The sequence below is a fragment of the Hippichthys cyanospilos genome, chromosome 2 (genome assembly GCF_059441005.1).
Source record: "Hippichthys cyanospilos isolate Australia breed blue-spotted pipefish chromosome 2, RoL_Hcya_1.0, whole genome shotgun sequence".
Classification (NCBI taxonomy): Eukaryota; Metazoa; Chordata; class Actinopteri; order Syngnathiformes; family Syngnathidae; genus Hippichthys; species Hippichthys cyanospilos.
In genome coordinates, this window is record NC_142370.1 from 21,580,990 (window position 1) to 21,608,823 (window position 27,834).

A 27,834-nucleotide genomic window follows, 5' to 3' on the forward strand; every position below is an offset into this window, starting at 1 on the left:
GAAGGAAATCTTAACCTGGGTCAAAAACGAGCTATGTATTCCTTTAACGTGGACAGTATATCCAAGGGTTAAATTTAACGTGTAGATAAGGGAAACTGTGTTCCTGCTTGTCGACGAGGTGCACATGGGTGCCTCCCACTTCCACTCTACAACAGGAACTCATGACAAGGCTGCCACCTGGAATGCACGTTGAACACTTTTAAGGAGTCTCCTCAAACGTGGCCATGACTGTAAGTATAAGCTTGCAGACACTAAAGGTGCTTCTGTCAGTCACAACATTGTGCAAGTTTGCGCTCGTCTGCTTCGGCCTGTTTGTCTAGTGCCACCTCCCTTTTCTTTCCGCAACAGGAACGCTTTCAGAAAGCAGCAGACGAGGTGAAGGTGCTGAAAACGCAGCCTAACCACGAAGAGGTAAATGCGCTCTATGGTTTATACAAGCAGGCCACAGTTGGGGACCTTAATTCTGGTGAGTACATTTGAATTTCAAATGTCAAAAACCAAAAGGTGTTTAGGAATATCTGCCGTTTCTGGGCATAAACCTATAAAAGGGTGTGCTCTGAGGATAGAATGAAGCCCGACAGGTTGTGTGCCATTGAGAAAAATGATGAAAAGACTGATAAGTTTACTGTATATAAAAGCCGGTTTATTCTGATCTGTTAGACATTCTTCAAATATCTGAAATTCATCCACGCAGATCTTTATTTGTCAAGGATTCCATTGAACCGGTTTTTACTCGTCGGCAACCACCTTCTTTGCATCCACAGACCGTCCGGGGATATTTGACTTGCTAGGAAGACGAAAATGGGATTCATGGATGAAAAGGAAAGGTACCGTTTATACATGTTAGTGAGACGTGAATAACTGACAGGCAGATTGTGGCGACTGAATGTTTTTGATTTTGACTACACAGGGATGTCCAAAGAAGAAGCAATGGATGCCTATGTTGATTTGGTGGAGAAGCTGAAAACAAAAGATGGAATCTGAAATTCATTTATCACAAATTAGTGTGCTTCTTTTAAAATGTGATGGTCCATTTGGAAAAAAAAAATAATACCATATCCTTGATTTGTTTTCTTTGCAGTCAGTTTCATGGTATCCCTCAAATTTCAATCTGTTAACATTAAAGCAATCGCAGTTCTGCATTTTCCCATCTCCTTTACTTCCACCTATGTACTAAGAGCAGTTTGTTTCAGCATCTGCAGCATAAGGCTGGCTCCTGTCCAAAGACAACATCAGTTATGGTTTCCTTCAAAAACTTGAGAATGGCAGCATGGCGCTGCCAATGTGGCCTCGACGTTTTTCACCGACGTGTTTTTAAGTATGTTTTTAAACGCGAGTGCATACATTATTAGAACATTTGAGGCTAAATGGTAAAAACGTAGCATCCTTCTCCAGAACAGCATGTGGTACTGACTTATACATGCGCATACCCTGTGGCTTTATAAGCAAAAAAAAAATGCCGAATGGAAGTAATAATAGTTATAATGAAACCATAAAAATGAGTAATTAACATGTAATTCCATACATTTCAACAAATAGCCTTTTTTAGCCTTTAATAGTACATTTAAGTGTTACATGCAAATACTTTCAACCGTATTTTCAATATATTTAAATGTTCTTGCAAACGCTCTTAATAAATATCGGCACAAGATATTTCTATTAGCTTCTCATAAATTCCGTTTTTTGAGAAAAATATCGGACCAAGCCAGTTAGTTGCATTGCGCGAGAATTTATAATGCATCAAAGTGTGCTGCCTCCATACAGCGTCCGTCCATTGGCAGTGAGGTGAAGCGAAGAGGGCAGCAGGGAGATCTGGGTGTGAGGAGACCTAGTCTGGCTCTGCTCAGGCAGATGTTGGATAAGCCTCCACCTCTTCCACCATCTCCAAATCTCATGCTGCACCTGCAAAAGCATCCCAAAATTTCTTTAAAATGCATGGACTTAATATTTGTCCTGGTTAATAGTGTAGTGGTTCCCTCAGCCGGCTTTCATGAAAGAAGTGTCACGTTCATTTTTGCACACACCAACAATAACAGCACCGTAATCCAGGTTTAAATGAGAATAAATAGTTGTCTGGCTCATATGAGCCACGTCCCTCAATGTGCAAGTTGATAGGAAAACGAAGGACAATCCTTTTCAGAGCTGTCAACACTCATGCATTGAGCGTGAGGGACATGCGGTTCTCTCCCAAAATCACATTCTCATGCTTTAGCATCACAGTGATATTTTGTGATGAACAGCAAGTTTTTCATTTTAAAAACTTACTACAGAATTCAACAGCATAGAACAGCAGAATTCAACCTCATTGAAAATACTGTAGTATGCAATAGCCAGCATGGCTGAGATTTCAATGTTTTTGCTGCATTTCAGAGTTCACGAACTGAAATGCATACTGTATGCAAGCTCAAATATGATTTGAATGAATAAATCATGAGCACATATTTGAGCAGGGCCTTCTGGAATGCCTTTCCGCAGGCAAAAGGGTGATGTCATTCCAGTAACTATTGGGCACGTCGCAAAGGGACTCTCCCTCTTTCTTTTAGCCAGGAAAGTAAGACGATGAGAAATTTACAAAAAACATCATCGAGTAAATAAGGCCCAACAAAACTTTGCTTTTTACTTGTAGTATAAGTGACAGATGATATTTATGACATGCACATTTGGTTTTATTAACATTAAAAAGGTTTCTGAAAAAAATGTCTGCCTGAATTGCGTGTGTGTGTGTGTGTGTGTGGGGGGGGGGGGGGGCTCCTTTAAGTCAATCTTCCACCCCTATGATGGATAATGGGTATATTTTGCTTCTTATTTCATATTCCACAAATGCAGTATTAATCAGAAACCCAAGTTTGGACTCGTGGGCCTATATACCCCCCAACCGCGGTCTCGTTTCAACGGTTGTTCAAAAGATGACGGCCTTGCTTATGTCAATCTTGGTAAAATATTGTTTTCACAGCAGAAAAAAAAATGATTTCTTAAATAAAAGAATCAATATGCCTAGTGAGAAGTAAGCTCCGGACCCAGGAGGAAATAGAGAATGTAAATGTAGAGTTTGGAAGCCTTTATACAGTCTTTATACACAAATATCCAGTATAACTGCAGCAAGCAAACTAGATTAGAAAACGACACTCCCAAACTGCCTTGGAAAACTTAACTTGGAAACTACAGACTCAATGCTACAGCTTTGAAGGTTGATTTGACGCTTTGACTCTGTCACAGAGAAGTTGGAGCTTAAATACTGTAGACATCAATACTACATGACATAATTCAGAAAACGAGGACATAGAAACAGATATATAAAGGAACAACCCAATTACAACCAGTGATCACAGCCTCTCATTTGACAAAGATTATAACTGCATTAATATGGCAAAAGATGAGAATTACAAATATCCATACGCAACATCCTACCACCAGTGCCCACCAGTCATAACAAAACAAATAAAAGAAATTACATGTGTACAGTGAGTCAGTTTGCCGGGTTTTAAAACAACTTCCATGTAAAAAAAAAAAAAAAAAGCAAAGGAAGAATGTTTGGCCATTACATTCTTACCTCTCCATTCATGAATGCGTAGAGAAGAGCGACCACAAAACCCTAATAAGAATAATAAATAAGAATTAAAAAAAGAAACATTAGCTTCTGTACTCATCATTACAATGGGTTGACAGCAATACACTTTTTTTTTTTTACCTGCACAGATGACAGAGCCAGCTCTAAAAAGGTCCAGATTTTAAACATTAAGCTGCTGACTTCAACAGGCAAGAACACAAACAGGATGTACTGCAGGCCAAACAGGACCACCAGGAAAAATGTGGATTTGATCAATTTCCTAGTCAAAGAAACAATTGGGTATTTTCACCTTTGAAAGCCAGACACCCAGTATGTAGTGTTTACGTGCACAGTCTGAAGAAAAACAAAATCAAGTGGCAATGCATGTTGGACCCAGGGCATGTGGGGGAAAAAAATAGGCGCCGCAAGAGAGTGACATTTTACATACGTCTTTGGGATGATGTCCATCCATCCATTTTGCCTAGCCGCTTATCCTCACTAAGGTAGCTGGCTTGCTGGTGCCTACCCCAGCCATCTTCGGGCAGTAGGCCTGAACTGCTTGCCTAAGGACAATTTAGACTGCCCAATACACCTTCCATGCATGTTTTTGGAATGTGGGAGGAAGCCCACATAGGCACAGGGAGAACATGCGAACTCCACACGGGAAGGCTGGGGCGAGCTGAAATTGAGCCCGGGACCTCTGGACTGTGAGGAAGACATCCTAACAACTCCTTCACCGTGCCTGAGATGACGTGTTTTTTGGAAAAGTTCTGTGACATTATCGCTCAAAGCTGAACGTTATTGTCTTTGTCCAAGCACATTTGTCGATGCAGCTGCTGTATAGGCCCCCATTAAATAGTGCAGATGCAGCTTCTGTGACTGAGCGTATGGTGTATATAAATAGAAACGGGGGAAAAAAGCACTTACTTAAATCGACTGAATTCATTCCCCTGTGCATCTGGCATTCGCAATTTGCTCACCAGGACCCGCAATATGCGCACGAAAAAGAGGAGATTCATCTGAAGTGGAAACAAAAACAACATACATCACTCTTGCTCGATTAGCTACTTTGCTGAAATCTCAAAAAGAAGGAAAAACATTACAAAAATGGTCAGCAAAACTGGTACTCGTAGTATCCACCAAATCCACTCATATCTCCTGGTTTCCCAACAGCTTTGGGAAAAGAAGAAACACGCTCAACTTCTCAGCATCATCAAAAATGAGATGAATGTAAAAGGGAATGAAAAATACGTTTACCCCTCATCCTCATAAAAATACTTGGCACACCCCCAGAAGAAAATAACAATCACTGGCAAGCCTGTATGTACATAGACAGAAAAACACACACACTGTATGAGTAATGAGGAAAATAATAGTGAACCGTTTAAATGTTCTTAAATTTTCGAATTTCCCTACCCCAGCTGAGCAAGATGTACCAAGCGAGGTGCTTCTTTGAGGAGAAGAGGAAGCAGCTCACCAATGTGAAAAGAAAGTGACCCTCCACCAGCAGCCAGTTGTAGTTGGCCAGGATGGAGTAATTGGACAGCATCAGAGCAACTTTACAAGCCGCCTGACAGGTCCAAAGGGAGAAGGTGTCTTTTATATCGGTTTGTTTCACTTGAAATGAATTGCATCTTCTCTTTCCATTACCAAGTTAGTGGTGACTTTTATCCTTTTGATCACGTGTGCAGTACCTATGCAACTACTGTAGTGCTACCTAGTGGCTACATAAAATAACGCATCCGCCTCTAACTTTTGAGTTTATCGATGACGTGTGTCTGTGCCCAAAATTAGGGCTTTTTGGAGAAGCTGCCAATGGTGAATTTCTTCCCCGTTTAAAAAAGAAAAGAAAAAGAAATAAAAAACAGCATATACCAGCATCACATTTTGGATGCGTCTCCAGCATCACCAGCATCGGACCAGCACAAACCAGCATTAACGTCTCCTAGTAAAGATTCCATTCTGGTCCGTGCTAAATTTGTTTTCTTTTCCTATATGAGCAGGTTTTAAACCTTGTGCATTATTTTGGGACCAAAAAAAAAAAAAGAAACGTTCTCCTCGCGTCGTCTGCGATTATTTTCCTAATAGGCTACATATGTTTAATCGCAAACTGGATGTTCCCAAGGTTTGTTAGACTCATCCTGAAAAGCGGAAGGAATATTAATACCGGGTAATAGTCACAGTGGTACAGCTCCTCATTTGTAAATAGCAGCGAGTCCCGAAGGAAGATAAAGACTGCTTTCAGGATGAAGGAGGTGAACAGCTGGACGTGAATATGGTTCCTGGTGCAGTGCAACTTCCTGAACAGAGAAACGCACAGTAAATGTGCTATACAATATTCTGAGAGGCAGGCTCATTGTTCTCACCTAAAGATACAGAAAATTGTGATTGCAAGGATTAGAGATATGAGCGAGAGCGCATATCCGGTCGTATACATCATCTTCACATAGGAAAAATAGAAATGGGAATCGGGTGTCTGGTGAAGGAAAGGAAAACATCACTGTACAAAATCCAATAAATGAAATGATTTACATATGACGGTTAGATGATGCAAACCTCGGAGAGAAAGAGAAGTGCCTCATTGAAAGTATAACCACACGCATCCTCGTGTGGAATGAGCAGGTCTGTCCAACCATTGGAAGTGCAGTTGCGATACACTTTCCCTTCAAAATATAAGGGCAGTGTTTGTATTCAAATAAATACTTGTATTAATAAAGAAAGAAAATATTGTTTGGAATTTTTGAGTGTTGTTTTTTGTGGGAGCGGGGGGGGGTTAAGTCATTTTTGCACATAACCAATTACTGTTGCAGGTAAGACGCATAGTTGTATGTTAATTTTACAAGAGGGTGCCAAATTTTACCTTCTGCACTGAACACCTGTGGACACGGTTGAGAGACAGTTTCCCCAAGAGAGGCAGGAGGCCAGCAATTCAGGTCATCCCACATTCCATTACAGGTTAAACTCATATTGCTTTCTTCATTGAAGAAAAAATACAAAATTATATAAAATGACCGCTAGATGTCACTAACATACCGCAGTAAATTCCATTACGGTTTCGTTTGCGCACATCTTTCTACAGTGGTTTATATTTTACTTTTTTTTAATTTTTACATTAACGTTGCTGTTTAAAAGTCATGAGTGACTCACCCGAATTGAAGCGTTGTAGAGCCTCCATGCACTTTACTTCTTCTTTCATAAAGTGAAGGTGCGGATGGCAACCCAATGACAAATTTGCCTGTAATTGAGAAAAAAAAAAAGACAAGGAGGCTTTCTGTTATTTCTTAATATACAATATGTATCTTTACAATATTCAGGAACGCAACGTTTTGGTTACCTGTGGTATTAGTAACATGCCAACGAGTCCAAAGTTGTTCATTGTGCTGACCCTTTTCTCAAAGGAAAAAAGTTATACAATTTAAAATATTGTACCTAATTTGAAAATGAAACTCATTCAGCCTTGGATTTTGTTAAACGAGAGTCGTTAAGAATCTCGCGTCCTTCCAAACGTCAAGCATAGCTCAATAAGTAAACTAAACCTCTAACTTCTTGCCTAAATTTTCAAAACAACAGCAGTTTTTCGCAATTGCATGAATAAACTTCTTGAAAGAATATAGTTTATTGAAATTATTGGATGCATTATATTCATTTCAATAACTTTATATGATAATGTATGGTTCAACTACGACTACAAATGGCTCACTGCGGAGTAAGCACTTTATTTTGAAATCCAAACTCTAATTCTCTTAGCTTTATTTTGTACGTAAAGCTATCTTGACGGTCGCTGTTACCACAAGGGCAGACGATAATGTCATTGGTCCAAACTGCTTTTAAGCCCAACCCCTCGAACTCGACTGTCACCTTGGTAACGGCAGTGTTGTCGGTACCCACAATAAGCGAAAAAAGTGCCAAATTAAAAACCAGACATTTAAAAAAGAGCTAAGATTAGACTTCGCGTCGAAGTCAACAAATGGTGGAGTCAGGATAGCACCGTCGTAGGTGGTCGTGTTTTCACCCGCGCAACATTTACCAAACACTGTGAGCAAAGCATGCAAAATATTTTAGTTACTCGATGTAATGTAAGGCGTCATTAAGAATCAACGTCGGACCTCGACGTGGACAGTAAGTAATGACGGCGAAGACATTCAGTATAAATATATCGCTTTTAGATTTAGTTTATCAATGAAGTTATCTAATTCGCTTGATATTGATTCATTTTTAAGTGAGAAGATGGTAAGCCTGTGTTAAATATGGCGCCAGGCAAACCGGGTCGAAGGTATGACAAATTAACTGCTGTTAGCCTTCTTGTTAATGCCGCCAGTGTTACATACTCAGGTGACCGAAGGACATCTTTACATGCATCCTCCCAATATTTAGGTTTACCATGATTTGGAGTGGACACTCCGGGCTGGTTGCCAATCAGTCACTTTCACATAGAAAACACGGTCACTGAGTGGGAGCTGAGCCCAGGCTGTTTGGTGAGTGAAGCACTGCATCATCATAGCCACATGTTCTGCCATTTGTCTATTATGATACCATAGCAGCGATGTGAGCGTCCCCTAATCAGTACATTCGAATGACCTTTTTCATTCATCTTCAAAAAGACGTACCCTGCTTGTCACCTTTCCAGTTCTCCAGCTGCTCGTCATTGGTCTTGCGCAGCTGCTACTGACTCCCTGGAGGATGACCGTCAATGCTCCCCTGACACCACTGCCTCTGACCCAGTTGGTGGAAGATGGAAGGAGCAGCGTGCCCAACCATCTCCTAGAGTCCAGTATATATTGAGCAGCATGATGGCTGCATGTCTTCATTTACTTCTTCTCAATTGTGTTTATTTCACCATCAATACATGTCTAAAATAAATTCAAGGAAGTCCATTTGGTTAGTCTTTCAAAATCATACTTTTTTGTTTCTTTACTCATATAGAAGTCTATGTCAAAGAGAAGAACAACGACCTGATCCAAGTGGATCCTTCGGAACTTCATTTCAGTGGCTTCAAACTAGAGAAGGACTATGTGAAGAGCGTGGTGAGAAAAATATCACTGATAATGAATGCCGTACATTTTTCACCGTAATCAAATCTCAATTTCTTAATCACAAGTGAAAAAATAAACACGTTTTATGACGAAATCCTCTCATTTGAAGAGCACTGCGAGAAAAGATATGCCCGTAATGTGAATATTCTTAATTTTTATGGTAATGTATCTAAATTCTCAATCAAAGGGAAAAAAATACATGAAAAGGAGCTCACATTATAACATCTTCTCATTTGGGTTGATGAATGAATGAAGACATGATTTCCCCATCATATATGCTTGATGAATATGGTGTAAGCATAAAGAGTGTCTAAATGGTTGCGTGGAGTACACATGATGAATTTGAAATGAAATCCTTTTGACTCCTCAGAAACTAATCAACATCTCCTCCAGAGTGCTAAATATTCACATCATCCCCACCCAAACCAAGCATTTCCGAACCAACTACGCCAAAAAGGTATGTTTGAACTCAGTAGGTTACGAGTCAACTCAACCACCAGTCAATTTTGACTTATTGATCCGGCTTCTCTTAAGTGTCGTCTCATTCCTGGCCTCGCCTACACAGTGAAGGTCAAATTTTGTCCCCACGAGTGGACCCGTGTCTCTGACTGCATCCGAGTTCACTGTGAGGTAGGCGTGCCACCTTCTCCCGATCTTGTCTGCGGGATTTCATGGCCGGTCTCATGTCTGTTCTTGTCCTGCACCTGTTTTAAGGACGATGAGAATCTTATAATTCCAGTTCACGCTTACCCGGCTACCGCTCACGTGCATATCCCCGCGCGTGTCGATTTACCGGCTGCTCCACTTGGAGAGAGGTGTGTGTCTGCGCGTGTGACCATTAATATTTGAAAATACATTTCTTTCACACAAGCAACACAATCTAATCTTTAAGATGTGACCTCTCCCATAGCGTTAGCCATACAATTCCATTGAGCTGCAGATCTCCCGCAGACTTGGAGTTTGAAGTACAGCTTATTGAGCCACATGAGGCCTTTTCCATCCACCCACTCACAGGTAGATCTAAGTTAACATGTGTGTAGCTTGTCTGCCTAGTTTCCTCAGCTCAGCACAGTTAGCACAGCTTTTCTGGTGTGTAGCTACGCTGCGTTTTCTCCAAAATACTTGGTTGTCTGTTGTATATTTAATAAATCATGGCTGAGGAAGCTGCTCTTTCCACGCGTTAATCTTGTCCATGCTCTGGGAAGCATCAGCACTTGAGTTTGGAACTCTACCAAATGTGTTGTAACGTGATGCTATTTCTGTTGCTTTTAAAACACGTTGTTGTGTCCTGAAAATGCATGATTACTTATATTTTGTGGATGTCGTCATCATCATCATTGCTTTTGACTCTGGTTATGTTTTTCAGGAGTGATCCCTGCCAATGGTAAATCAAAGATCACCATTACCTTTAGACCCTGCCGCTATGAGACTAGTCAGGTTACGGTTCGGGTGCTTGTCTCACAATTCAACACCAAATCCTACTTATGTACTGTTACCGGAAGCTCCGTCCCTCTTCTTGCTGTCAGGTATTAACGAAATATTTCACAGCAACTCACTAGAGTACCATTTTAATGTGCAAGCAAGACAAAAGAAAACTACTTTGTTCGACTTAAGCATGACTCTTCCATTGCTTTTGCATGAGAAAAAGGATGCTAATTTTCATTTGCAGCCACTTCATCCTTGATGTTGCATCATCCTAAAAGATTTACAAATTCATCGAAGTGACTTGTGAAAGTATTCCAAAATGTTCAGCCCTTGAACCAAATCGTTAAAATCTCATTTAGAAATACACTGCATATTCTGTAGTTTACAAAAGAAAACAAACCAATAAAAAAACACACGCATTTGACTTTTGGTTGACATGTTCATTTCACCTGCTTGTAATAGGGAACTTGCTCTTCAGGGCACACCTGCCAAAAGTAAAGGATCTTTACCAGCTATTCAAGTCCAAAGTCCAGCCAAACAAAAAATTGCTAAGGATTTGACCAAACCCAAGGTAATGCATGGGGAGTCTCTCAATTTGTTGTATCGGTGGATTTTTTGATGCATAGCAATTTAGCAGTTTGAAAGCTAGAGTTGAGCTTCTGATTCATGCATAATACAATACACTGCTGCATCTTGTCACAGGAGCGATTTAATTATTTCTTCGCTGTAACTCCACTTCATACTGCTACCGCTTCTTCACCTGTCATTGCAGGGTGCCTTAGGAGGTCCAGTGGTGGGAAAACCAGGACCAAAGCCTCTTGTGGATGCCTCCTCCCATGGCGGAGTGGCAAAGATGTTGCAGAAGGATAGCAGCAAACTTGGCGCTGAAAACCCAAGTGAGGGTATGTGCATGCCACTTTACTTTCCCTGCTACTGTGTGGATGCTAAAGTCATTGTAATGTCAAACTTATACCCTTCATTTTTCATCCTTGTTAGGGCTGCAGAACAGGCAGAAGAAGGAGGCCCTTTTCTTAAAAAGAGTTCAACAAAATGTTAAAGAAGAACAAATCAACCGCCTGAAATTGTAGGTTCAATCATAACCCTCTTCTTTCTTCCTTGATTAAGCTTAGCTGTTTGATCTTTGCAGTTTTTTTTTCAAATTAATCTCTGCCTAATCTACTATACTTACGACTGACCTTTTTAGATGCTAATTACTGAGTCAAGCCATGTCATCCAAAATCATCGACTGATTTGACAATTTTTTTCATGATCAATGGACAAAAAAAGACCACTAAATCCCAAATCTTGTCAAAATCTTGCCGAAACTCTTAACCATGTGAATATTTTATTCTGAAAATGTTCCATTTTCAGAATAAAACATTCACATGGTTAAGAGTTTTGACTCCCTGTTAGTGTGATAGCCGACCGTTGCAATGCTTTTGTTCATGTCGTAAATGTATTATCTCCACTAGGCAAGTCCATCTGGGTAAAGATCCTGTGTCGGAGTCAACTAGGACCCAAGTACTGGAGGATAGGCTGGTTGCATTACAACAATACAAGGTAACATTACCACATACATTTGCGACATTCCCCTACAGTCTTGCTTTGAGCAATATCTCGTCTGACTTCTTGCGTTAGACAAAACCTTAATGCAGTGACTGTTTATAGGTCAGGAAGGGAGATGTTAGGCGAGAGGAAGACTTTACCAGTGGACCACCAAAACTCTTCTCAATTCGACTAGTTTGTGACGCAGGGCAGGTAAACATGGTGTCCAACACAGAGTGGGCTTTTGCAAGTGCTTTACAAACTCACATAAAACATTGCATGACGAAATTGCTGGTTGCAGAATCTAATTTTGCATTTATTGCATTTTGTTGCGATTGGAGAAAATACCTTAACATGCACTCATTGGGCCTCTTATTTGTTTCCTCAATGTGCAGTAATGTGCCTCATTATTTTTAATGGGTGCCATATAACCCAGTGCCCTCTACACATGGAACGTAGACCATTTTCATTGAGACTGTACCTCTATATTTGGTAGTCAATATCTATGTGTTTAATTTTGTACATATTTTGGAATAAACAACAACAGCCAAATCGAAACCTCTTCAGGCCATTTGTATGCACTAATAATGATTGATCAGGTTTGATCAGGTTCCAACCCCCCCCCCCCATAACCCTTTGTTATGGACTTGACTCATGTCTGAAATAATTTATACATTTTCACTCTCTTGCTATGTATAAACGCAGAATAGGCACTGCACTGTGTGAATGGATCACTCAACAAGCAAATTGTTCAAGTACACTTTGATTGCGCACCCAAAGAAAAAACCAAAACATGAATTTATTTGTGAACGAAGCCCTTTGTTCTAATGTAAGGTAAGATTGTGACTGTAACATGCATTTTTGTATTTTCCTTTAGGTTCCTAAAGGAGCCCCATCCTTCCAATTTCACCCCAGTTTTCAGTGGGCGCTTAAACAGAGAGCCCTGAAACTATTCCAGCAGGCAGCACGCAGGGTATACATACGCATGCACACTTATACACACGTACAACATTCCCTGAAACAATGTATTTCAGCCACATGCTTAAAGGAAGTGCTTTTTGCCAGGAGGCAGAGCATTCCAATAAGTTCATCTCAGCTTTATTTATCGAGCATTTTGAAACATGCTACATATAAAATGCTGTACATAAAGTAAAAGCCACATTATAACAATTATAGTTAATTAATGAATTACGTAAAAACAGTAAACACCATACAACACGAAAACAATATCAAGTCTCATGCTGAGAAAAGCTCAATTGGTAGTCATAAAATAGCAGCGACTCAGCCAGTATAGCACTGAAAACAGAAAATAAAGCCAAAGCAACAGGAGGGTCGTCACGGGGCAGTCTGCTGCCTTGCTTCAAAAAGGTAGTAGTAGTGGCAATGACAGGCACCAAAACGTATATGGGTTTTTCCTTGCCCCAAGCCCCACTCTTCACATAATTGAATTAAAGCCCTTTTTGCCCAAACGTTCATACTTGTAAACAATCAATCAATCAATCAAATTTTATTTGTATAGCCCTAAATCACCAAAGTCTCAAAGGGCTTCACAGATGAAAAGAGGTCATGTGGAGACTTCTTTCGAAAAAAGAAGTCATACAGAGATCTTTTGAAACAACAACAACTGCGAAACACTGCGTAACTGCGTAAACAACACTTCGGAGAGCGATAATACTCACGTAGTACTTACGTAGTAATGATAGAAAGAGGTTTAATACAAATCTTTTACTAATGTAGCTACTAGTTGTGCATTGAGAAACCCTCCAATGCATGGACAAATTACCCTTTGCTTGATTAAACCTGCACTATGCTCCCCTCACAGGTTGTGATGCAATGCCGCATGAAACGGACCCTGGCCCTGTGGAAGAATCTACCAAACGCTGCAACAGGCTTGCTCTCGGCCAACGAAGGTCTTTATCATCCTTGAGTGCTTCCTCGAAGTGAATGTTCAAGCCCCTAATGCAGATGTTTGAAGCACTGTGTGCATCGGTTCATAATGTGAAGACGAGCCCTGTGTGCATACAAGTTAACTTCTGTCATTTTATGTTTGTCTCAGTTGAAAAGGAGGAGGCATGTGTGATGAAAATCTCCCCGGAAAAAATCTTTCCATCTTTCTTCCCACTTTTCACAGATGAAGCTGATCCACTGGTTCGTATTTTCTGGTACTGAAAGCGCAAATTAGCATACACTCACCAGCTACAGTACATCATTAGCTATATACAGTACTTGAATAATCAGTGGACTTTTTCCAAAGCAGGAGTGGTTTTCCAGAAATTCTGCTTTCACTTATTTCTCCCGAGACCCAGCCTTTTCATGTGCTTTGTTGCATTCTCCACTTTGTCTCTGTAAGAAAGCAAAGATAATTGCATCCCACCCAAACACATGAGACAGAATTGGAAAGACCAAAATGGCCGTTGTAGGCTTTGTTAAATGACTGTAGAAGACATCCAAAAGTCTTACATTATGTTCCACTTCATAACGATGGTCAAAGAATGGGACCAATTGATAAATGCATTTCTGGTTTCTAATAGAAACCCCGGGGCTCAGTTCCTTCCGGGACACCGATGATTCCGATGATACTTGGTGCACTTGTTGATAGTGATGCCGCAACACTAGAACTAAACCTTCAGGCCAATCGAAGCAGGGCTTCCAAGCCGCAGCTCCCAAATCCCTACTGTCATGAACATAACATTTTAGTATTAGTGTTTCACCATCATGACCAAAAAGTACATCAAAATTAAACCCGGCTTGTAGGGCTGGGCAACATTGCTGAAACACTAATTCAGGTCTTTTTTAGCTGTCACACGCGCGGCAGGGATATAAGCCGGCATGATTACAGTAGTAGTGAACCCAGATGCAGGGAGGCTCCAAGACAAGGCGTGCGTGGAACGAGTCATATTTAATGGTCAAAAAGGTAGACCAGGATACAGGAAACAAACAAGAGCGCGAGGAACTCCCAAAAATACAGGCGGGTGGCGAAAACGGCAACTAACTGGCAGGTAGAGAGAGACACTGGAAAAAAAACGCTTGCGACGTCTGATGCAAGACTATATATATATATATATATATATATATATATATATATATATATATACACACACACACACACACACACACACACACACTGCATATTAGTGCCTTTCTTAGCATACTTAAACTGCTTTTTTGTAAGAGTTTGTTGGTTGATGTGCTCTTATTCCCCTCCCATAGCTTTTATTTACTCGGCTAGAAATGTTTTCATTAGATGCCCGAATAGGTTTGCTGCGCTGCTGCCTTTTGTTCAAATGGCTTTGAACAAGCTCCGCGATAAATAATCAACCTAAAGGGTCAGACCTGTTCTCAAAAAGAAATAATCCTCAATTAATATTTGTCCACAGAAAAAATGTAAACATCAAGTGCCCTTTTGGGGGATTTCTTTTTAGAAAAAGAAACCATTAACTTAATTATTAATAAATATTTGTCAACAATAATAAGTAATAACAAAGTGTCAGACTTGTTCTCCCCATTTGAGAATCTGTCTTAGATAACTTCAAGCCTGCATTTTGCTTCATGTTTTTCTCTAGATGCCAAACCTAATGACGTATGAGAAGATATTTCATACTAACCCATAAATTTGGGGGTAAAATCCACATTAAAAGAGCCAAACGTCGGTGGCCACCATCAATTAGAAAATCAAAAGGACCGATCAATACATCGGCATTGTTGATAATATTCTTAATATTTAAAGCAAATATGCTCGATAGCCATGTATTATGCAGCTTTGTGTGTTTGATGCATGTTTGCTGAACATAGTCGTTTTAGGTATAGGGCTGGCATAATAATTAAAAAAAAAATCCCTATATTTTTGTGAGGGGCACCCCAGCTATTTTTTTTTCTTTAAACTTTAGATATAAAAAAAAAATGCCATCGTAAAATGCACTGTACCGGAATTGCTTCGGATGACTCAACTCCAGTGCCCTGCAGAGAGTGGAAAGTATTTTGCTTTAATTTGTGCAAATTGTCTGTGTCACCCCTATTTGCAGGCGCTTGACTTTTCTGCTTTGCCTGTTGAAGCTGTTGACGTGAGGGTGACAACTCATGTTCCTACCTTCAAGCTCCAAGTAGGTGCAGTTATGTCTCATCCGAGCATCATTCATACAGTATGTCCATGGCAACCCTCTGTGGGTTTTCACTGAATTATGATTCATGTTATTCTATTCCGTTACTTAGGTTCCTCAATACTACAAGCTAATGGGCTACCAGCCTGTGTCAGCCTGGGAAGCCTTCAAGGCCTTTATTCCCACTACCTTAGCGCGACCACTTCGCACTGGGGATTCAGTAAAGTTGCAACACATAACGAGCAGCCACTGACATCGCTGATCATTGTGCCGATTTATTATGCCTATTTTTTCTCCCCCAGGAGGCTGGATCCCAGTCACCCACGCCGGGGGAGGAGGACGAGCAAGATGCCAGCGATCTGAACTTTACACTTCCGAGTGCTCTCCTTCGGCCCATTCAGGCACATCCACTCAGAATCTTCGTAAGTGTCTCATTCTTTGATTCTTTTTATGATCATTAGCCATGAATACGAGTTTGTAGGTACTGCTTCACCATTACCATGTGATGTGCGCTGCAGAACCCAGCTCCTGGCCTCCAAGCCTACAAGCCGAACCCTAAATATCTCGAAAGCGATTTGGACTTTCACCTCTGCCCGTTGCCTCGGTAAATTTTTACCCCCGAGTGCAATTGCAGCATCGGTTTTCCATAATACGAACCTGTTTATTGATTATGTCAATATTCATTATAATCATTGCGCTCCGCGTGAAGCTATTCAGACCCTGAGGGCCACACAAGTGGGGTGGCGTCACAAATCTTACAAACGCCGACTCTGGACCCAAAGGTAATTAAATTGCATGGATGCTTTTTTTTTTTTTTTTTTTGTCATAATCTTAAAGGGAAATAATCTCAAATACGCCAATGTTATTCTTTTCTGTGATTTTAAAAGGGAGCTATCACTGGTATGAAGACTTGGGACAATTTTGATTTGGTAACTGCAATATGCCTGTCTAGACAGGCGGCTCAGACCAGCAATATCCTGCACGGGTATGTAACCAAGCCTTCATCGGCACTGGATAAAACATTCTTTTACTATTTAATATAGGTATATAGAGTTGTACACAAAAATTACAATTTCAATAGGTTGTATACAAGGTTTAAGGAAATAGATCACATGTTACATTGTATAGATTTTACCTGATACTTTGTGGATATATTACTCAAGGTGTAGGTGTGTGACTGTGATAGTGCAGGATCACCGCAGTTCCAGGTGAATACTTTCCATCATGCGTATCTCCAATTGTACATAAACTTAACACATATACATATATTCTGAAGAAAATTTGTGGTGCATGCCCTAGCACCTTCTCTTCAACCTCATGTGTTAAATTATACAGACCAGTTGGATTTTTGTTGTCGTGGAAATATAAAAGAACTGATTTGGTTCGATGGACTGAAATGAACCCAACTGCTTTGCGGAAGCGCATGTGAAGAGTGAGAAAGTAAAACATTTTCATTCAGTCCGGCTAGCCCTCAAAGTGCTTTCAGGTGATTGTAGTTTTATCTTTGCTGTTCAAACGCAGCTGTTGAAGTCCTTTCATCCAAGTGCGGCCGAGTGGATATCTGTCGTCTGTTCTGTCACGTATGGTCCAGCTCTGCAGCATCAATCGGCGTGTGTTTTTCTGTGTCCTCCAGTTCTGCTGACTACAATAAAGACATCTTTCCTGTCACATCACCCCCTGCTTTCACCAAGCCTCCTGCCTATCTCTCAGGCTGCGCAGACAAAAAGTAAACACAATAGTGATCGATGCGCTTCAGTGACGCGTCGTTTGGCCTCGATGCTTATTTCTTAAACACATTTCGGTCTTTTCATCTTCATGTGAAAATAGCTGCTCGCCGCAGCCCGTATACTAACTAAACTGTAAATTTGTCCGCTTGCAGATGCGACGTGATACTGACCCCGGAGATGATCAAGAGAGATTTCCTTCCTGGTTTCCAATGACAACCTTCCTCAGGTGGAGCGGCTGTTGAGTCTGCTAACATGATTTATTGTTTGTCCGCGCCATTAAGACACCGAGTTTGTAGACCCCCGAATGCTTATTTACACAACGAGAGTGCTTCCTGTCCTATGAATAGGCTGGATCTTAAAGTGTAGACAGTCTTTTTATGGATACTTCCAGGAATGGCGAAAAAGCACATTGCATTGCTTTGGATAAACTAAACATCAATAATGTGAATGAGTAAATGACTTATACATCCTTGTGAATCGTCTGGAGCAGTGGTCCTTAACCCTGTCAGAGACACTGAACCCCACCAGTCTCATAGGTGCACTCACTGAACCCTTCCTTAGTGAAAAATGTATTTATTTATTTTTTTCAGATTGAAGACAGACACGTCCGTCACATGTTGACTACTGAGCGAACTAAATTCCAGGCAGCACTGACTGGCCAAGCGATGTAACGTAATCATCTGCAACAAGTGATGGCCAAGCGGGGCGTGTTATTGTAAGCCTTAAAAAAAGGCCCTCTCCAATCTCCGAAGACGACAGTATCGCCGGTCCCATTCACGGTGAAGCTGCGCTGTATTTTTCAGTGGGCTTCCGCTTAAATATCACAATAACGACAGGTACAGCATTAGTCAAGTCTTTTTTTGTTGTTTTTTTTCTACTCAAACTGCGACCGCTCACGCTCAGGCACCTCTCGCTCTATCTTTTGGGCATGTCAATCAATTGCCCTAGGAACAAATATGAATTCAGAACAGAACACAAATGTGAATAAACGAAAATACTGTCTATGTTACGTTATCACAAAGTGACACAATTTGAGTCTCTTGACCACCGCAGCGAAGGCTCCAGAGAACCCCTGAGACCGCCTCATCAAACCTTCGGGTTCGATCGAACCCGGCTTGAGAACCACTGTTCTGGAGAGATGAAACACACTCCTTAATGCTGCTTTTATCTGTGTGATAGTTTTGTTGTTTGGTGTTACAGAGTAATTTGTAACTTATACAAAAAATCATCGCAAAACATAGTCTGACAATTCAATATTTAATTGATAATACACCTGAGCAATCACATTTTACATTTATAGCTCATGGATAACTTAAGGTTGGTGGCTAAAGCCTGGCTTCTTTGTGGCAGGCACCAGAGGCAGCATCTCGTCTGTTCACACAGATGAAAAAAAAACAAACAGCAAACTGCAGTTGCTTAAAGACCCAGTGATCATCACACACACACATACACACACACTTTTACGGCAATTTTAAAAAAGATGCTTATGGTATGAGTTGAAAAAAGCTCTAGTCTGGCGTGATGTCTGCATGAAACGGATGGCTGGTTCATTTACATACTGTTCTCACTCCGAGAGGAAACGCCAACTCCATGACGGATCCAAAAGAACAACAAGCATTGCCATCATAAATTGCCTTGGCATGTGCTTAAATCCACACGCTAAAGCCTTTGGCAAAAAAAAAAAAATCACTTTGCTCAGATGACAGCGACAACTATAAAGTAAAACTGACCATAAGAAATCTAGTATACTATCAACAATCATGCTTTACTCGTCTGTACCTGACATTCTGTATGTGTTCCTAGGCAAGCGAGACAAGCTGCATATTTCATGAAAACCACAGCAATGACATTTACTCAAGTCATAGTTGTGCCATATTAGCTATAAGCAAAAAGGAAAGGACAAAGACGATAATACTCGGTCGGCATGATTAATTCACACTGCTGCAAGTGCCAAGTAATAGTCAATATTTTATGACCGTTTTGGCTGTCAGCCTTGACAGTGGAATATGCATTTTATCCAAAGCATGTGTTGCTCTAGTTTTCCCCATCCTGATTAGAGAATACAGGTACACCATTTTTTGCTTCCCCCAAATGTTTGCCAATCCCTTGAATGCGACCATGCATCCGTTTTCGCCGCCAGTTAGTTCTTTTCACTGTTGCGGGGAAGCTGGAGTCATTCCCAGTTGGGATTGGGTTAACCCTGGACCGGTCACCTGTCAATCACCAGATTGACGCTGTCGAAGCACACCCACAACCCTTTCAAAACATTCCCATTACCCATAGGCAACTTCGGCGGACCGAACATTCTCAACAAAATCATTACAGCCCGTCGTCTTCGAGAGCAGCAGTGCCTGCCTTTTCTGGGCTCTGATTTGTGTCATGTCAAAACGAGGTGTCCTTCAGCATATTGGCTTAAAGCTGTGCCACTTGTAAAAACTGCACTTCTTCAATAAATGGCGTTCATGCGTCAGCATTGCACTGATCGTGTTGTTCATGTTGCTGCTCTGTGTAGCTTATACCAGCATGACACGGACGAAGATGTAACTGCTGCTTCTAGACACACACACAATACAACGAATGCAACCAGAGGCCTCGCGGAAGTGTAATCGGACTGTGAAAAAAAATTTTTTACGGAGATTTTATTGAACGTGCATCAAATAAATAAGGACATAATTGTTAGAACTTCACAAAGATGAGTAGTAGTATAAAAGGGGAGGACAAGTCAAACATTTTGTTGACAAATCTGCATGCCACAAACTCGGAAAAGGTGAACAAAGGTTTCCTCATTTGCTACGCTTAGGAGGGCATGGTAAAATATGAGTAAATCATGTTGCTTTTTTTAAATAGCTTTTTGAAAATAAAGTTTCACAAAAGAACGGCTGTCAAAGTATATTGATTAATCGCCAAGTAATGAAATTAATCTACAGTTGTTTTAATAACCAAAAGCTATTGTTTCACTTAAATTGTCCAAATGTTGTGACGTCAGCTTCCCAGCTCTAATTATTCTTTGATTTCTGTTGGATTCCATGAAAGCAGACTTTTTAATTTTTTGTGTCTAATTAGAACAAGACATTTGCAAACCTCCGCTTTTACTTTAAAAAAACAATGAACGGTAGAGCAACTGAATTTGTTTAAAATTATTTGGCAAGTCTGTCAATCTGTCTCGTGGCATAGTTGGTTTTTCCCATTAAATAATTCAAAATAACCAGTAATTCCAGGGAAAAAATGGTTTCACAACACACATGAATGCCAAATGAAATGATATCAGTAATCGGCAAAATAATCAAATCCAAAAATATTTGCTCGTGACAGACATACACAGAAGCAGGTGCGCATTCTCAGGTTTTTGGAAAGTAGAGAGTCAGCACATAGAACTGTCTATTTACTGCATCTTTGCAATAACTCAAGACACACACCGCTTACAACAAAAGACCAAACTAATACGTACAGATTGTGCCAAGTCAGTGTCAGTACCGTGTGCAGCCACAGTTTAGTTTAAGTGAGCAAACCCCATTGGCATAGAGTCCATCCGAACCTCCCAGCCTCACCTGGATTAGATTCTTTCCTCAAGTCATGCCTGGAGTGGAGGCTTAGTGGAAAACCCATCAACTGTGCAATGCAACGTGCTAATTGGTGGCTTAAGCAGCGACGGGCCCGGCATCGCACGAGAGTAGAGTCGGAGGCTCTCTGCTGCCGGTGGAACGTTGACCTTTATGCTTTGGCTCGATCAAAGCCAATTGTAAGAGAGCGTGCGCTTGCAGTTGACTTGACCTTCTGGTGGAGGCGCCAGTAGATGCACTCGGCTGGCTTCGCTTACGCTCAAACCTTGAGTGGAGCTTGACAGACATGACCCAACTATTCTGCTCAGGAGACGAATCCAATTTCTACCCCTTGTTTTTCAAAGACGGCAGCCCGTAGGTCAGTTTTGCACCATCGCGGAGTCTGACCTCTGAAAGCGTGAACGGGACTTGTGAGTGCTAATTGTTCTCTGCCCCACGGTTAAGAGATAAGATGGCATTCATCAAGCCGACGGCTTTTTCGATCTCGCTTGTGCATCTTTAGCAAAATCCCTTCCTAGGGAGGACTTGCATCTATTTTCAGATGTTATGCTTTGAACATCCCCTCCCTCCCTGCAATTTTCTTTTTAAGGTGGAGATTAAAAGCGATATTAGGGCTGAAGCCCAATTCACTGCAATTTACAGGCATGCATTATACTTCATCAGTTGTCAGAATATTGGCACCCTTTGAAATGCCATTTACAGTGAAAAAAGGGAGAAAACGTTAGATACAACTTAAACATATTGAGGTCATCTGTCACCGTCAATATTTAGGCCTCAATCAATTTGGAAACTTTGAACTGCTGTAACCTGAAAGTTTTGCCTTCAAGTAATGTTACTGATAAAGCCAAAGCCGTTATTGTTCAAATTTAAAATCACAAAGATGGATTCATTACATAATGTAAAGTTTTTTTTTTTCAGTTCAATCTAATATGAATTATTTTATGTAAACCAGGATTGCAAATGGAAGCCACTTTCAGTGTTCCGCACATGTACACATTCCCACAAGCTTGGTACAAGGTGCAGGCTTCTTCATCAAACTGCATTTTACATCAGCTTTGTGGTTTATCCGGGGGAAATAGTAAGCCTTCCTTAACATATTACTTTATATTTTCCACATATAAATAACACTTGGCACATTGCCGATTTAAGTTCTTATATGAGTTTTACGATCCCGATATTTCTAATCAGGGCGTGAAATGCAACATTTTAGTAGAGGCGGCACTTTTTCATCACAAAACTAGACGTTTGACATTAAAATTCACAATAGCACCAATACACTGCTCTCACTAACACATGTTCCACCCATCGAATCGGTCCCGGTGGGACCATTGTCTATAAAAAAAAACTGTCCGCCGGCGTGTGATTGACATTAAATGTCTGGCACATTTTCACCATTTGAGCATTTTCCATACTAAAAAAAAATGTTGCTAATAAATGAAACGTTGCTTTTTACTTGGCCGTCTTGGTTCAAAATATCTTCTCCTAAACTGTGGAACCGAAACGAAACTAAAACAAGCGGATCCGGTTGGTGTCGATTTTGTCTTGCACTGGCAGTATGCGGAGGTGTTGGTGAGGTACAAATTGCTCCTGTCTTCATAAGCGCACTTCAAGCCGTTTTAATCTGCACCGCAGGGCCAGTGTGAGAGTGCAGAATAAGCAAGGAATGCTTAGAAATGCATCAGTGACACTTCGGGAATTTTTAGGGTAAGAAACCAACATTGATAGATGGTTAAAAGCTTTAAAAAGTTGACTCTTCATGTTATGTCCCCTTTTACGTAAATAAGTGTAGCTGCCAGTTTACGTGACCGGACATCGTTGGCAAAGTGCTTCACATCCAGTCAAAAACATTCTCATTGTTAATATCATTTAACCGCACAGCTATTACGTTTGGTGTCTTGCAATACATCAACTAAAAAGAAAAAAATCACCATAAATATAAAGTTCACTTGAAAGGAACTCATTAATACTGTATTTCTAAACAACTTCAAATAAAAAAGAACCATTGAAACATGTATACATTTTTCAGTGTAGTTTCAGTATTGAGTGAAAGATACAGTAAACTATATATATATATATATATATATATATATATATATATATATATATATATATATATATATATATATATATATATATATATATATATATATATATATATATATATAGCAACATGCCTTGAGGATGAAAGTATTTGAGATGACAGCTGAGTAGTGGAAATGTTGCTTGTCACGTGAGTAGACATTTAACTGGAACACGACTGTGAGATTTTCTGATGGTTGAATGAGTCTCATGCTGCTGGAAGCAGAGTACAGGGACACAATTGTGTTTTTACCTTTTCCCTCTTGTCGTGTTCGCATAATATGCTGAGGGCCATAGCAAATATTTCTGGTCACCATGAGCAAAACTGGGTGGACATGACACAACATGGGAGGACAGGCTTTGTTAACGTAACACGCTACCATTGCTGTGGATACCTGGATAGATTTTCACATTTAAAAATAAAAAAAGGCCATGGCAATCATGAGACGTACTGGACTTTGCCCTGCCGGTCAAGCCACTGAATCGAAGTGAGGAAGTAAACTAATCCTACAAAATGAACTGTACGTATGGTACAAGCAACATATGGCACCGATGGCCATAGTGCGCTTTCATTTTGAAGTTCCTCCTGGAAGTATTGTCACGACGGCGCTCAGCCAATTTTCTCAGCTTTGGTTCCCAGAGGGAGCGAGCTCTGATGTGAACAACGCTTTGCTGTTCTGAAATCAGGTATACACGGTGTTGTTCTGAAATGAAGATCAAACTGACAATTCAGGGCGCTAAAACAACAAAATCAACTGACAAGTGATCGACTACAGGTGGCACAATGAGCACCTCTGCTGCTCGAGGCAAGCCTTCTCAACACATTGTACAGACCTACAGTCAAAAGCAAGATTTAGGACAATGTATTCAGAGGTTTTAATATTTTGTTATTTTGTTTTTGAAGTACTGTAAGATTTGAATGAATAAATCACTTACACAGTTGACCAAAGGAAGTGACAGCATTCAAATAACCAATGGACACATGGCAGTGACAATCTCTTGATTGTCTCATAGCCAGGAAATGCAAGATAGAAGATTTAAAATGCCGCCACCCCAGAAAGTAAATGAAGCTAAGCAACACCTTGCTTTATAATTGTTGTGTATGTGATAGAGGACATATAGTCTATCTATCTATCTATCTATCTATCTATCTATCTATCTATCTATCTATCTATCTATCTATCTATCTATCTATCTATCTATCTATCTATCTATCTATCTATCTATCTATCAAATGTGAATGTTGTTTTATGTAACCATCTCTGTAAATGGTTTTTCAAACAATGATTCCACAAGTTGAAAGCCATTTGAAACACAATAATGCTACCTACTGGATGTAATTGTTTAGTGCAGTCTATCATCTCTTCGTGGAATATGTTGTTGCAAGCAAGGCATTGTGTTGTGGGCTTACTGTGTTTTGCCTTCTGCTATACCTGCCTACCTTGTTTGAATGGTTGTATGATTGAAAGGAAGACTGAAAGGGTTAGCTTTGACTGTTATGTTAAGCACAGGTGTCAAAGTCCAGTCCTCCAGGGCCGGTATCCTGTATGCTTTCAAACCTTCTCTCTCCAAAACACCTGATTCAAATGATCACGATCACTTTCAAGCTCCTGCAGAGCTTGCTAGTAGGCGAATCATTTGAAATAGGTATGTTGGGGAGAGAAAACCGGAAACCTTGCAGTCCTCGAGGACTATTTGTTAGGCTTGATTGTTATATCCTAGTTCTTTTTTTTAGGTGGGGTATGATGAAGTGTTGATTGAAGTGATGACTGTTGTTAACATTTTGCTGACGGGCTGACAGTTTGGGTAAACCTTCAAAAAGGGCAGACCAACGACGACGGATGGGGATACGTACCGACGGGACTGTAAATGAGGGAGCGGCAAAAAAAAAAAAAAAAAAGAGGTCAAATTACCAACTCGTGTTACTATGTATGGTTGCTAGTAGAAGCATTGCATTAACTTTAGCCCTGACTCTTGATGTAAGTTTGCTGGCCGAGATCTTGCCAGTCCCTCCAGTATACCGTAACTCCCTCGTAGGCACGACGAGCACATGTGTTTTTCTTTCAGCTTGTCTTCGTCAAACGGTGAAAACTGCATTGAAATAATTCAACTTAAATAACGTAAACTAATAACAGACACCATATGTCATAACAAAATAACGTGATGAAAATAATGTACAGTACACAGAAAAAATTCCTCGTCGGCTGCTGCCGCTTCTGAGGGCATTAGCGTCTTTTTAGTGCTTTTAGCCTGTTCATAAATCGTACATTCTCCTTGTTGACTTCTTCTTTCCCACCGTCTCGACTGGTGGGTGCACGGCTCCCAAACGTCACGGGATCAATTGACGCTGACGTAAAACCACCGTAAACAACTCGACTCTACATTGCAAAATACAAAATATGCATAAAAATGAACAATATAATAAATGAATGTAATCAATGAAATTGAAACTATTATGCCAACATTTACTCTCCAGTGTGGAACCAAGTAGGAAGAATTTCTCTCAAACTAATTCAGGAGTTGTATCAAAAACCCTTATTGTGGAAACAACATAAGAGAATCAGAGGATGATTACGAGTTGCTTGTTTCTAGCTAATTAGCTCACGAAACCTCTGCATAAACATCGTCAGGTTCCATGTTCTAAGCCAGTCCCAATTACAGCAGTAGAAAAGCCCATCGAAGCTATGAGAATTACCATTTGTACATACGTGCCAATGCTCTTACTAAAAATACAGTTGTTCCTCACGTTTCCTCACATCCAGCAGCAGAACATTCAAATTATACTCGGATGAGTAATTAGGCAACACGCGGGGAAGAACTCACCTCTCATCGTTTTTTCCAACAGCGGCAGAAAATCACATTTGGTCAACAACTCTGTCTGCACAAAATCTTTTCACTTGCCAGCTACTTTTGCCACATTTCCAATTAAATCCAGCTCAAGCCGGTCAATTTACCCTGCTTGGCCATCTCACTGCACAACAGACAGGACACACTCTGGAGTTGGTTTAAATGCAAATTAAATTACGCGCTGTAGTTCTTGTCACCTTTCACGAATGGGAAGATTTTTTTTTCAGCTCTTAACCCAAATTCAACGCCGCACTTATCAACATGGTGTTTGTGTTCCCCAAAAAGGGTTGCATATTTTGCCGCAAAGTGTTTTCATGTCAGTCCTCTGTGAGTGAACGTATGAAATCGCCCAAAATAAAAGCTCAATTTTCTTCAGTCATACCGCGTGACTACGATTTTGATTCATTTTAATCAAAGAAATAGTCTCAACAAACATTTATTCGAAGATCTGCTTCATTACAAAAAATGAATAGAGTGCTACCTTGGGATATGAAATTAATTCATTAATTGGCTTGGTGATTGGTGTGGTGATTTTTCTGTATATCGAGGCCAATTCATATACGTTAATTATCTAATTGGTGTGAAGCAAAAAAAAAAAAAACAGTACAAACTAAACCGCAGTAGATGTTACTACATATACAGCTTCTTTATGGCGTCATATTTGTGCCACAATTACGAGTGCCCGGAAAAAAAATTGAGTGGAGAAAATCAAACTGAGCGAGCGAAAACAGATTTTGAGCGCAGAAAAAAAGTTCTTGAAAAGAACTTTCTCGCTCAAATTTCCATTTTGCTCGCTCGCAATAGCATTCTCGCGCTCAACATCTCGCTCTCGCTCGCGATACTCCTCCCTCCCTCACTCAACATCGCGTTCGCTCAACATCGAGCTCTCGCTCGCTCGAGTCGTCCTCTGCGCTCGCTCAGTTCTGCTCACGCGTTACGTTTGTGCCACAAAACCAGCCAATCAGAGCTTGTAAAAGCACATTGATTGACGGCTTGGTATCCAATGAGATTACTTGTACGCTATCCGTTGACGCCCTCTCGTTTGCCCTGTGTTCACCTGGAAAGGGCAAACGAGAGTGCGTCAACACGGACTTGGGCTGGAGAATTACTTTTAATATTATTATTATTACTGTATTGTATCATTTGACAGAAATACCTTGTTAGTTTTTGTACTTTAATAATATAAGCCTACCTCCTCCCGCCCAAGTCGATGTGACGCACTCTCGTTTGCTCGTTCCGGGTGAACACAACAAGCAATCTCATTGGATACCAAGCTGTCAATCAATGTGCTTTTACAAGCTCTGATTGGCTGGTTTTGTGGCACAAACGTAACGCGTGAGCAGAACTGAGCGAGCGCAGAGGACGACTCGAGCGAGCGAGAGCTCGATGTTGAGCGAACGCGATGTTGAGCGAGGGAGGGAGGAGTATCGCGAGCGAGAGCGAGATGTTGAGCGAGAGAGGGCCGTCCCGAGCGGGCAAAAAGGAATTTTGAGCGAGCAATTTCTTTTTCTGTGTTCAAACTCCATCGGCGCGCACTCAAACTCTTATTATTACGCGCTCAATAGTTTTTTTCTTGCGCTCAAAATTTGTTTTCGCTCGCTCAGTTTGATTTTCTCCGCTCACATTTTTTTTGCGCGTTCATAATTGTGGCACAAATATAACGCCATACTTCTTGTGCAAAAACAATGCCATTCATAGCTTAAGATTTTTCCACTTGTTGCTAACTGAAAATGACATCACCTTTGCTCAAGGCTTGGGCAACAACCAACCATGGCTCTCCCCTTGGTCATGTGACATTCACAAAGTGAGCTGTGAGTGGTCGTTACTTAAGCTTTTTAGCACGTAATGTCATTTACAGCCAACAAAATGTAGAAAAATATGTTTTTCAAAGTATAAATCGGAGGTGAAAAATAATGTTATCAATTATAGACAAAATATTAATTTTTTATTACAACTGTTGTAGTAAATAAGTGA

The 27,834-nt window shown here is 40.6% G+C and overlaps 3 protein-coding genes across 5 annotated transcripts; 2 read left to right on the forward strand and 1 right to left on the reverse strand.

Annotated features, from left to right (window-relative positions):
- Positions 1 to 89: 89 nt before the first annotated feature.
- LOC148427849 (acyl-CoA-binding protein-like) lies at positions 90 to 1,142 on the forward strand. The gene is made up of 4 exons (XM_088439949.1): positions 90 to 230; positions 349 to 466; positions 765 to 827; positions 911 to 1,142. The coding sequence occupies exons 1-4, from the start codon at positions 225 to 227 to the stop codon at positions 982 to 984; spliced, it is 261 nt and encodes an 86-aa protein (XP_088296075.1). The 5' UTR covers positions 90 to 224; the 3' UTR covers positions 985 to 1,142.
- sctr (secretin receptor) lies at positions 642 to 8,244 on the reverse strand. 3 transcript variants are annotated; one of them, XM_088439937.1, is made up of 14 exons: positions 8,155 to 8,244; positions 6,882 to 6,933; positions 6,695 to 6,782; positions 6,408 to 6,521; positions 6,104 to 6,210; positions 5,914 to 6,023; positions 5,715 to 5,847; positions 4,964 to 5,117; positions 4,805 to 4,865; positions 4,651 to 4,720; positions 4,475 to 4,566; positions 3,689 to 3,827; positions 3,551 to 3,592; positions 642 to 1,902 (listed from the first exon to the last, which is right to left on the reverse strand). In XM_088439937.1, exons 2-14 carry the CDS (start codon positions 6,921 to 6,923, stop codon positions 1,741 to 1,743), a joined length of 1,314 nt encoding a protein of 437 aa, XP_088296063.1. In that variant the 5' UTR covers positions 6,924 to 6,933; positions 8,155 to 8,244; the 3' UTR covers positions 642 to 1,740. The 3 variants fall into 3 exon arrangements, with proteins under 3 accessions (XP_088296063.1, XP_088296040.1, XP_088296051.1); XM_088439914.1 differs by having other exon boundaries at positions 6,408 to 6,517; positions 8,155 to 8,238; XM_088439925.1 differs by lacking the exon at positions 8,155 to 8,244 and having other exon boundaries at positions 6,882 to 7,035.
- Positions 7,344 to 19,852, forward strand: cfap221 (cilia and flagella associated protein 221). The gene is made up of 27 exons (XM_088439872.1): positions 7,344 to 7,666; positions 7,768 to 7,820; positions 7,922 to 8,022; positions 8,175 to 8,318; positions 8,471 to 8,571; positions 8,951 to 9,037; positions 9,115 to 9,210; positions 9,295 to 9,395; positions 9,491 to 9,594; positions 9,947 to 10,106; positions 10,468 to 10,576; positions 10,778 to 10,907; positions 11,002 to 11,089; positions 11,478 to 11,565; positions 11,674 to 11,763; positions 12,428 to 12,523; positions 13,373 to 13,460; positions 13,607 to 13,698; positions 15,573 to 15,650; positions 15,760 to 15,867; positions 15,950 to 16,069; positions 16,166 to 16,251; positions 16,357 to 16,429; positions 16,535 to 16,632; positions 17,281 to 17,373; positions 17,527 to 17,600; positions 17,965 to 19,852. Exons 4-26 carry the CDS (start codon positions 8,228 to 8,230, stop codon positions 17,585 to 17,587), a joined length of 2,238 nt encoding a protein of 745 aa, XP_088295998.1. The 5' UTR covers positions 7,344 to 7,666; positions 7,768 to 7,820; positions 7,922 to 8,022; positions 8,175 to 8,227; the 3' UTR covers positions 17,588 to 17,600; positions 17,965 to 19,852.
- The last annotated feature ends 7,982 nt before the right edge of the window (positions 19,853 to 27,834 follow it).